Source organism: Ziziphus jujuba, chromosome 6, assembly GCF_031755915.1.
Source record: "Ziziphus jujuba cultivar Dongzao chromosome 6, ASM3175591v1".
NCBI classification, from domain to species: Eukaryota; Viridiplantae; Streptophyta; class Magnoliopsida; order Rosales; family Rhamnaceae; genus Ziziphus; species Ziziphus jujuba.
The window spans coordinates 26,872,889-26,883,801 of record NC_083384.1 but is presented as its reverse complement, the minus strand read 5'-3'; the positions used below and the strand labels follow the sequence as shown (position 1 = coordinate 26,883,801).

The 10,913-nt window shown below is 33.1% G+C and overlaps 2 protein-coding genes across 2 annotated transcripts; both read left to right on the top strand.

Moving 5' to 3' along the window:
* LOC107429965 (replication factor C subunit 2) lies at positions 1–3,265 on the top strand. Its single transcript, XM_016040747.4, has 7 exons — positions 1–329; positions 1,091–1,197; positions 1,305–1,406; positions 1,712–1,907; positions 2,309–2,437; positions 2,524–2,718; positions 2,806–3,265. The coding sequence occupies exons 1-7, from the start codon at positions 168–170 to the stop codon at positions 2,914–2,916; spliced, it is 1,002 nt and encodes a 333-aa protein (XP_015896233.3). The 5' UTR covers positions 1–167; the 3' UTR covers positions 2,917–3,265.
* A 231-nt stretch (positions 3,266–3,496) lies between these two features.
* On the top strand, positions 3,497–5,282 carry LOC107429966 (large ribosomal subunit protein eL24-like). The gene is made up of 5 exons (XM_016040748.4): positions 3,497–3,651; positions 3,873–3,948; positions 4,094–4,195; positions 4,746–4,894; positions 5,009–5,282. The coding sequence occupies exons 1-5, from the start codon at positions 3,641–3,643 to the stop codon at positions 5,160–5,162; spliced, it is 492 nt and encodes a 163-aa protein (XP_015896234.1). The 5' UTR covers positions 3,497–3,640; the 3' UTR covers positions 5,163–5,282.
* The last annotated feature ends 5,631 nt before the right edge of the window (positions 5,283–10,913 follow it).

Sequence of the window (10,913 nt, the reverse complement as noted above, 5' to 3'; positions counted from 1 at the left end):
TAAAACATTGCACTCCATCTTCCTTGTGGCATCTAGAAATTTTCCCTCCAAATTGCAGAAAAAGCGAAAAGAGGGGTTTTGTTCGGGGTTTCTCAGGAGGCAGTCCAATTTCTGCAAATCCCATCTGTATCACGCAGGGCAAAAGCAAAATCTAACAATCAGCAGCAATGGCGTGGTCGACTTCGTCGAGCAACAGCAACAGCTACGACATTCCGTGGGTAGAGAAGTACAGGCCGAACAAGGTCGCTGACATTGTGGGCAACGAAGACGCCGTCTCGAGGCTCCAAGTTATTGCTCACGACGGCAACATGCCCAACCTAATATTATCCGTACGTTTTTTCACACACCCAATTTCACAAATTTCAGATAGTACCCGGAATCTGAAATAAAATTTTCGTCCTTTTTTTTTTTTTTTTTTTTTTTGTTTTTTTGGTTGCTTGTTTTGGATTTCAGAAGAATATTAGCCCGAACTAGTTGTATATCTCTGTATTCTGAGCGTAATTATAATAATTATATTATATTGTATGTTTATGTACTAACGGGTTTGTGAAATTACTTCGATTTCCCAGAAAAAAACCCTAGTGAGAGTTTACAATGAACTGAATTATAGATTATGCTTTTATACATTTAGGCGCTCCACAATATTGAAGGACTAAGAAATTTCGATTACAAATTGTTAGGACTTGGATTTGCTTGTTTTTCATAGACCACTTCCTTGGGTATTCACTGTGTGGGAAGATTGATAGTGAATAAGATCTTAGCCCAATGTTAATGAGACTTTGCAACAAGCAACTTAAGAAAGATGTACAAAAATTTTGGTTCGGTGTAAAGTAGGGCTTTCATAAATCTGGGTTGGTTTTTGAAGTATGAAAACATGCCCTATTGAAGCCAAATAGCAAATAGTTCTGTTAGAATTGAGACTTGGTTGAGGAGTGGTGCTTGTATTCAGGGGTACACTTGGTAAGCAATCAATTGTAGCACTGAATGTTAGATGATTGAAATGAATGAATGGGCTATATATGCGAATTTGAGTGCGAAAATTCTCAAATGTGGCTGCTACTACTGATCACTGTCTAACAAACTTTGTCAGGGTCCTCCTGGAACTGGTAAAACCACAAGTATACTGGCTCTTGCTCATGAGTTGCTGGGACCAAGTTATAAAGAGGCTGTATTGGAGCTGAATGCTTCTGACGACAGGTGAGGTTCATGATCTTTGTGGTATTAACTTTTTAAAATCTTCCTTTTTGTTTTTTTGTGTGTTTTTTCCTTTCTCTGTAACTAATAATTGTTACTTTCTTGTGCAGAGGTATAGATGTTGTGAGGAACAAAATTAAAATGTTTGCCCAAAAAAAAGTCACACTGCCTCCTGGGCGGCACAAGATTGTAATATTGGATGAAGCTGACAGGTAAATACCGATGATTATGTTTCAAATGTTAAACTCCAATTACTTTTATGTTTGGTTATTGCAACCTTTGTGAAAGTGCCTTTTTTGATATTTTGTTTCTACCTGGAATGCTTATAGCTTGTATTTGTAATACTCTCTTTCTGCTACTGTTTGTTTGTTTATTTGTAATATTCCTTTTTCTTTTATTATTATTTTTCCTGTCCGTTATGGTGGTTTTTTTTTTTTTTTTTTTTTTTTTTTTTTTTTTTTTTTTGGGGTAAAATCTGTTATGGCGGTATTGATTGCTATATTGTGGACAAAATCAGCATGACATCTGGAGCACAACAAGCTTTGAGGAGGACGATGGAAATTTATTCAAACTCCACACGCTTTACTCTTGCATGCAATACTTCTTCGAAAATTATCGAGCCCATTCAGAGTAGATGTGCCATTGTTCGATTTTCTAGATTATCTGATCAAGAGATATTTGGTCGCCTGATGGTGGTTGTTGAAGCAGAAAAGGTACAAAAAGTATTTATATTTAGTAAATACCACAACTATAGTGCTAAGTAATTTAGGTTATTACTTGTTATCAGCTAATGGCAAAATGATATAGTTCTCATTGTGTCACTTATTTAGGATTATTGACCTAATGTTTCAGTTATACTGACATATATGTACTTTTAAGACTAGAAAATATATGTACTTCTATATCCATTTTTGCTGTACACTTTTCTAGCTTATTACAAATGGTTCCTTTGAGTTGCAAGATGGATTGAGACTTTTCAGAATTTATGCAGTCATAGTATTTTCAAGTTGCTTATTGTATTTATTACTCGAAATCTAGTTACCATCTACATTGTCCAGTGTCTGAATAACTTGAGGGAAATATTTGATTTTACTTGTTCCTGAAACCAATGAAGGTTCCCTATGTCCCGGAAGGTCTTGAAGCCATCATTTTCACTGCTGATGGAGATATGAGGCAGGCCTTGAATAATTTGCAAGCTACAAACAGTGGATTCCGGTTTGTCAACCAAGAAAATGTTTTCAAGGTCACATATGAGAATTCCCTTGTGACATTTTTTGTGTTTTTCTAATGTGCCTTAGTGACTCGATTACATTTGTGTTTGGTTATCAGGTTTGTGACCAGCCTCATCCATTGCATGTGAAGAACATGGTGCGTAATGTACTTGAAGGGAAATTTGATGATGCCTGTTCTGGTCTCAAACAGCTCTATGACATGGGCTACTCCCCCACTGACATAATCACAACTTTTTTCCGTATCATTAAAAATTACGATATGGCTGAGTATTTGAAATTGGAATTCATGAAGGTACATGTGCAAATTCAAAGTTTCCCATATCTTCCTCCTAAGATCTTCTTTTATGATTTTCTCTTCTAAATGACACGAAATTTGCAGGAAACTGGGTTTGCTCATATGAGAATATGCGATGGAGTTGGTTCTTATCTTCAGTTATGTGGTCTTCTGGCTAAGCTTTCTCTGGTTCGTGAAACAGCCAAAGCGGCATGAGTAACAGCTGCCATAAGAATCTGCTGGAGTTTGATTTTGAAAATGATCAATGTAAGGACAGAACCTGTTTCAAAGTCGAGGATTTTGTGTGTTTCGCTAAGGAAACGTTTGTCAGTTGGAGTTATGACATGGAAGTATACTCTCTATTACAAATTTAGGAATGAGAAGACTATTTTTACTATCTTTAAACGGTTGTACATGTTTGAAGTTGTTGCCTGTTTCGGTTTGTATCAACTTTTTTCCAGCTCAATTATAAATCTTGCTCCTAGCAAAGCTGAGCCCTAATTTTCTTACTAAGCTTGAATTGTTTTCTCTTTGGATTTAACAATAAAATATTTATTCAGTTCTACTGATATCAGTTTAAGAGTTTATCCTCTAGTAATTTGATGATATAAACAACAATAATATAATTGAAAGGTGGGTGTATACAAATAATTTTGGTTGTATCTAGAAGTATAAAAAGCCCAACATGCTGTATTTTGGCCCAAATTCATTCCCAGGATTCACGGGCCCATACTATTGCAAAGTTATGATTGGATGAGACAACTGAACTAGACATCGAAACGGCGTCGTTATCTCTACGCTGAAATACGAAAGCCCCCGCAGCGAGGCATGTTTAAATAACTCGAATCGTTCGCTTTGAGTTGCTGGGGGCGGGTTGTTTTTAGGGTTTATAACACTCGGAAGATCCGTAGGACGGCAACACCAGCATTAGCTGTCAGCTATGGTTCTCAAGTAACTCTCTCTCTCTCTCTCTCTCTCTCTCTATGTGCATTTCTTTCCCTCTTTCATTCTCACTCTGGTTAGAGTTTCATTTTATTATTGTTAAAGTTTAAGTTCTTTATTTTTTCAAGTTGTGCTTTGGAAAGTGAAATGGTGTGGGAACCAATGGCGGTTCATGTTGTTTCAATTTGAAGCTTTTGCTCATTGACTTGGGAAAATGTCTGTCGTTTCAGGACTGAACTGTGCCGTTTCAGCGGTGCCAAGATATACCCTGGTAAGGGTATCAGATTCATTCGCTCTGATTCTCAGGTATTTTTTATTTGGAGCTCTGTGTTTTTATATGTCTCTTTGTGGTTGTTGGTATTTTATTTTATTTTTATTTTTTAATCTAAAGAGTGATTTTTGGCTAAGAAAATGATATATATATTTTTTTTTGATGGTTGTGTAATGGAAGGTCTTCCTCTTTGCTAATTCAAAATGCAAGAGGTATTTTCATAACCGCTTGAAGCCTTCCAAGCTTACCTGGACAGCAATGTACAGAAAACAGCATAAGAAGGTGATTTGGTTCTTCCTACTTTTATTGCCCTTTTTGTTTTGAATTAATGTTATTTTTGAATGAAGTTTCAAATTGTTAAGTTTAGCTTGATATATACAAGCCATGGGACATGAAACTTTATACTTTACTGTAATTAAATTCATGATAAATGAGATATATTTTGATGCTGTGAGTTTGTTTTTCTTGAACATTAGCATGATAAATGAGATACATTAGCATGGAACTTTGTCTTTTACTGTAATTAAAGTCATGATAAATGAGATACATATTGAATGCTGTGAGGTTTTTTCTTGAACTTCATGCCTTCGATTCTATGATACACACTTAATATTGACTAGTATATCATTGTGAAAGTGAAGAAATTTTACAACTACCTATTTTTAATAGCTATCAAATAGATATTTAACTTTAGATTCTACCAGATCATATAACCATATAATTGCTAAGCTCATTCTAGTTATTTCAATTCTTTTACTATTGGATTTCAAATGAACTTTAAAAAGTTGAGCCTTTTTGATCTGCTGAAACAAATTGTTTTGGGTGGTCTCAGGACATTGCGGCTGAAGCTGTGAAGAAGAAGCGCCGTGCCACCAAGAAGCCTTATTCAAGGTCCATAGTTGGTGCCACATTGGAAGTTATACAAAAGAAAAGATCCGAGAAGCCAGAGGTCAGAGATGCAGCTCGTGAAGCCGCACTCCGGTATGCTTCTTTCATTGCAGTAATGCTTTGATGGCTGCTAAGTTGTTAAGATGTACTAGTCTTTTAGCATTATGCCAATTTGTTCAATGCATGATAGCTGTGTTTTGTTCACAGTGAAATTAAGGAGAGGATAAAAAAAACCAAGGATGAGAAGAAGGCTAAGAAAGCAGAGTTGGCCAAGGCACAGAAGTCTCAGACCAAGGGTAACGTGACAAAGGTTGCAGCCCCAAAGGGCCCTAAGCTTGGAGGTGGTGGTGGGAAGCGGTGATTTTCATTCTAACATCATGTCCCTATACTCTTCTTGCTGTTGTTTAATCTATTCACATTTTTTCCTTATATCATCTATGGATTAATTAACCTTGAAGGCAAATCACTTTAATTTTTTGGATGTGCTGTTGTGAGTTTTTTGTTGGAATTAGCATTATTATTGCTTTTACTTTTGCATTTCTTCTACCATCTGCCATGTTCGAGTCCGTTATTTAGTTGCTTATCTCATGGAAGATGCATATCTTAGTTAATGTCTTGGTGGAAAGTTATTCATTGAGCAATGAACAAGAGCAAACAAGTCGTGTATTTTTGCGGGTTGTGAATTAGGGAACTTCAATGAATTGTGTAGTGGAGTTGATTTAACCCTTTCCTTTTTGATGGGTGAGAGAGAGCGATGCGGGTGCACATATTTGACATGGAAGTTTGCCTTTTTGGCTTCCAATGAAATCATTGGCCCCCTGTCCCGTCTTGGGATGACATGGCATTGGCCAATTAAATTCATGGCAATGAACGTGCATGATAGATTTTTGCTTCCATTAAATTTTTGTTTACTTAGTAAGCGAAGGAAATATAAGTTGCACCTTTTTCCTACGTTTGTTTACATGCAACAATTTGAAGAACACAATTCAAGTTCAATTGAAATACTTCAGTAAATAGTTTATTGTATATAGGTTGTCAAATTGTTGAGAGGTTTATGTATACATCCAACTCGTATATTAATTATTAAGGGAACTTTAAAACAAGCCATTAAAATTGTAGCACGTCAGTTTGAGTCTTTCAAGTAAAGATAAATTACAAGACCATTAGATAACTAAGTTCGTATGCGAGACCGACAATGGTGTATTTGTAGTGCATCAGAATTCATAATGGTATCTGTATCCATGGTGATATAATTAGGCTTTAAAAACTTTTTAGGTGAATTAGGCTTTAAAAAAACCTAGAATTTGATAATGGAGGAAAAGTGTATAAACGATCAAAGGTACCCCCATGAGAACGGAGCAGTAATCTTTTTACTGGTATGGTATCAATCTTTGGCTTCTAAATTCCCATAGTTTATTATTATTCTCTTAATTATTCTTAAGAATTCTGTAGGTTCGCCTGCTTTTATCTTTCTTTTTTATTTTATTTTGTTTTTTAATTTTAATATTATTATTGTTATCGTTGTTGTTGTTTCTGGATGAAGGCTTTTCGTGGCAATATTAATTTATCGTTATTTATATGTTTTCTTGGAAAAAAAATATTATATGAAAAGAAAAGAAGCAAAAAGTTTGTTTGTTTTGGTTTTTTTGGTGGGTTTATTGCACATTGCTATCCTCTAGTGTTAGCATTGTGTAATTGAGGCCATCTACCTTAAAACCAGCCACGTTGAGCCTTCAATTTTTGCGTTTTTGCACATTGGACCAATTTCACCTTATGCTTAACCGAAGCTTATTTTTCTGTCAGTGTGCTCCTCACATGCTTTCCATTTTTGCCAAATCTCTCAATACCACATTCTTGTTCTCCCATTTACCCCAAAAAAAAAGAAAAAAGAAAAATATTGATCTCCCTCCTTGTTGAACATCAATGGCATCTTACTCACCCGTTAATCCTTCTGTTGAAGCTGCTATCTGATAGGCTGTTGGGAAGAAAAATAGTAAGTGTTGATGGGTTATCCTTTGTTTTGCTTTTGTTTTGAAAAGTTGGTCGCTTTTGTTTTGAAAAGTTGGTCAGCTCTTCTCTTACGACCAATTAATGGATATAGAGAACCGGCTTTTCAAAATGTTGTTTACCCAAAAAAATAAAATAAATAAATAAATAAAAATACTCTTTTAGAGTATCTCTATAGCTCTTAGGGTTTTTGTAACATTATCAAAAATAAAACAATTGTTCAAAAAGACATAAAAAATGATTAGTAACGATACCTGTCAAACCAATTTGGCAAGAAAAAATATGTGAAAATAAAAAATATAGACATTGTCAATGATTTTTAACTTTTAAAAATTTTGTCAGATATTATTATAATTTTTTTTTTAAAAAAAATCAATTTTTTTAAATAATAAAAAATTTAATAAAACATAAGTAATTAATCATAAATAATATTGTTTACATTATCATTAAAATATAATTTAAAAATTAATTTATATTTAAACGATGTTTATACTATAAATAAGAAAACATTTTTAATACTCATTAAGTAGTGTACAACTGCATATTCTTTCAAATCATTTGTTGGCATGTGGATTATTTTTTCCCCATAAGATAACTAGTCATTTTCTTCAATATCAACCTCTTTCTTTTATATCCATCGAGACAGTGCTCTGTTATTTGATATGATATGGAAAAATATTCAGGAAGTATTTTTCCATATAGATCAATCACATATTTATGATCGGAGATGGTCTTACCTTATCCCTGTTTTTTGTTTTGTTATTTTAAACGGTGCAAAATCCTCTCATTTATTTCACAATCTCGAAACTCTTGTCCCAGTAAACTTTATTTTTTATTATTATTATTTTTTTAAATACATAAATTGCAGATCGATCTTGCATCGAAATTAAGGAACCAGCAATGGTGAATGACCAAGATATTCTTCATTTTTTCCCAACATCCTATGGAAGACTCTATCACACCTTAAGCTGCTATCTAAAAATTTATATGTCTTTAAGATGTTTATGAATTTCATGATTCTTTGAAAAGAAATGGGTAAAATTCTTTGATTTTCATGAGCTTTATAGCAAGTAATAGATGCCTCAAATTGGTGGAATTTCATTGGAGTTTCTTTATTTTGCAGGACTAGAAGTTCTTAACTTTGCTATAACAATGGAAGCTGAGGAATAGAAAATCTGTAAATTTCATGGCAGAAAAAGAGGAAAGGAAGGGTGATGAAAAATAAATAAATAAAAGGATTTTTTTTTTTTTTGGGAATATATATTTGGGGTGAAACAAAACGTGTAAGGAAAATGTTAGTCTTCAGAGTTAATGATAAGGTGGAAAAGAAACGTGAGAAGGAAAATGTTAGTTTCAGTTAATGATAAGGTGCAATTGGACGAATGTGAACAAAATAAAAAATTAAAAAAATTGAAGGTCTAATGCAGTTGGTTTTAAAAGAAAGTGTCTAAATTGCACAAGGCTGGAACTAGGGAGAAGGAATGTGAAATAAATCTTTTTTTTTTTTTTTTTTCGTAAACTGATATTAACTTATAAGATAAAAAATTTAGGGACCAGTTTCTTATATTGAGGTTTTTAATTAATGTTTTTAATAAATAATCATGGCTATTAAAAAAATGTAACCCTGTGATATACAAGGGATAGAAATTTAAAATTAATTATGAATTTAAAAATTTTAATTTTTTTATTTTTTAGAAAAATTCTATTTGTACTCTCAAAAATACTTTACACAATCCCATTAATTTAAAATTTTAAAAATATCCATATTCTAATTTCCCATCTCTCTCTCTTTTTTTTTTTTTTGTTTTTTTTTTCTTTTAATTCTATGTTGTCGGCATCCAATCATAAAATCGACGCCTTTTGTCCATCTATTTTCTCAAGCTGGAATAATTACGCATCCCACTTCATAATAGCTCTATTATACCAAAGATTTATTGAATTTGCAAGTTTTAATGAAGTTTCCAAAAAGTAAAAAGTGAAAGCAAGGCATGGTGGTTCCGAAGAAATTGAAGTACATCTTGAAAGGTTCTGGGTGAGGCTTTCATTGAAACGTCAAACTCTTTTGTATCGAAAATTGAAGATTTGGAAATCATTTTTTCTGATAATGTTTTTCATTCGACTCAGTACAATAATGGAAAGGAATTTTAAAACAAACATGTTTTGGTCATTGGGTATCGAAATTTCGGCATGAAATTGTGCTAGATCTGGCAAATGATGCAAAAACTTCCATAATCATCAGAAGCCCAGCAAATATACCATCTAGCTAGCTTGGATTTTTATTTTTATTTTTTAGTCCATTATAGATTAGTCCAAAACCGATAGCTAGACCATTGGTATTTTCGATCAGCAACAAGAGTAGAAAGTATTAGAGTTTTTTTTTTTTTTTTTTTTTAAAATGCTGTATTTTTAGCATTTCATAATGAATGAGGTTGTGTAAGGATAAAATGGAAATGTAAAAAATATTAAAGTATTTTTTTATTCACCATTAAATTAAATTGTGTCAATGACTATAATTATTTGTCAAAAACATTAATTAAAAATCTTTGAACAATAAACCTTATCCAAATGTTTATTACACTTTTTTTTTCTTAACATAAAAGTTAAGTATATTCTAGTGGACTCATAAAGAATACCAAGCCTTGTCTTTCTTAATCAAAATACACAACTTTATATTGAAGTGTGGAAGCAAAAAAAGAAAAAAAGAAAAAAAAAAAAGAACAAAAAAACTTTATATTGAAGTGAAAGCAATTCCATTTATTTATTTATTTTGGTGATAAGTGGAATACACAAACTAATTTCTTTATAAACCACCAAATCAAATCAATTTTCTCTTTTCCATCAATTACATATCTTATGTAAAACAGTTTTAAAATTTGGGTAAATACGTATTTTTCTTGTTTATAAAATAAAAAAACTAATAAATGTTAAAAAAATGGAAACGTGTCTTTGTCAGGAAAGCTATGATATTGGTGGCAGCAGAGAGTGGCGTACAAAACGAATCGTTTCATATTGCCAGATGGCAAAGCGAGAGAGTGTGGCTTTTTAGCGAGCAAGCTGACTCAAGCTTAAACTCTCAGTTTTTTTAATCCCAAACACGGGAGCCGCCAGCTGGGCCTCACGCCAATTGCCACGTGGCCTAAGTGCCGCGTTTTCAAAGTTGGTAAAAATGGTAGGCCTACTCCACGCACTTACGTACGCGTAAATTTACTCGGCTTTGCGGAGTGCCCCAAAACCCCGTCCCAACACGTTCCCACTATCACCACTCCACTACATCAAAAGGCGGACCCCACCAACCCCTAATCTTCATCTGCCTTTTAAAACTCCTTATTACCCTCTGTGAAATTACCAGATTATCCTCTCACACAATTTTTTAAAAAAAAAATCCATGTACAATATGTTTTATTTATTTTTGAAAGAGAAGGAACAGATTTTTCGGTACATACAAACTGTTGTGGTCCTAAAAAGTATATCACTTTGTTCATATCTACATTAAGATTGTTCACCAAAAAACTACCAACATTCCTTTTCAAAATCTTGCTTTTTACCATAAAAAAGAGAATTATTTCAGCTTTTTATTTTTTTATTACAATGGTAACTATGATTATGCTTTACCTTTTGAGAAAGATACTTTAAATCTTCATTGACCAATCAAAGTAGAGAGAGAACTATACAAGTGGATTAGATAGGTAAATATGCTCAAAAATCATTTTGCATAAATTTCAATATATTTTTTTTCTCTACCAATTTGACATTTGTCTACCATAAATTTGGTATTTTGTCCTCTCTCTTTCGGAACTTAGTTGAAAACGAGTTGAGCCGGCAAGTCAATGAGAAACAAAAGGGTCTAAAATATTCTTTAATTTGACACCAACGCATTAGACACCACATGTACCATTTCCCTTTTCCCTTGATGTTTTAGACAGAATTGAAGAAAGAAAAATGTTTTACATGCATTGTCTTGTTCTGACAATGTTTTCGTTCTCCAACTGATAGTGACTTATCACCATTTCGGTGGGGTCTTCAAGCTTAAAAGCCAAACAACAATTCAATCTTTAATAATATATATATATATATGGACCGACATAGTGAAATGAAATAAATTTCA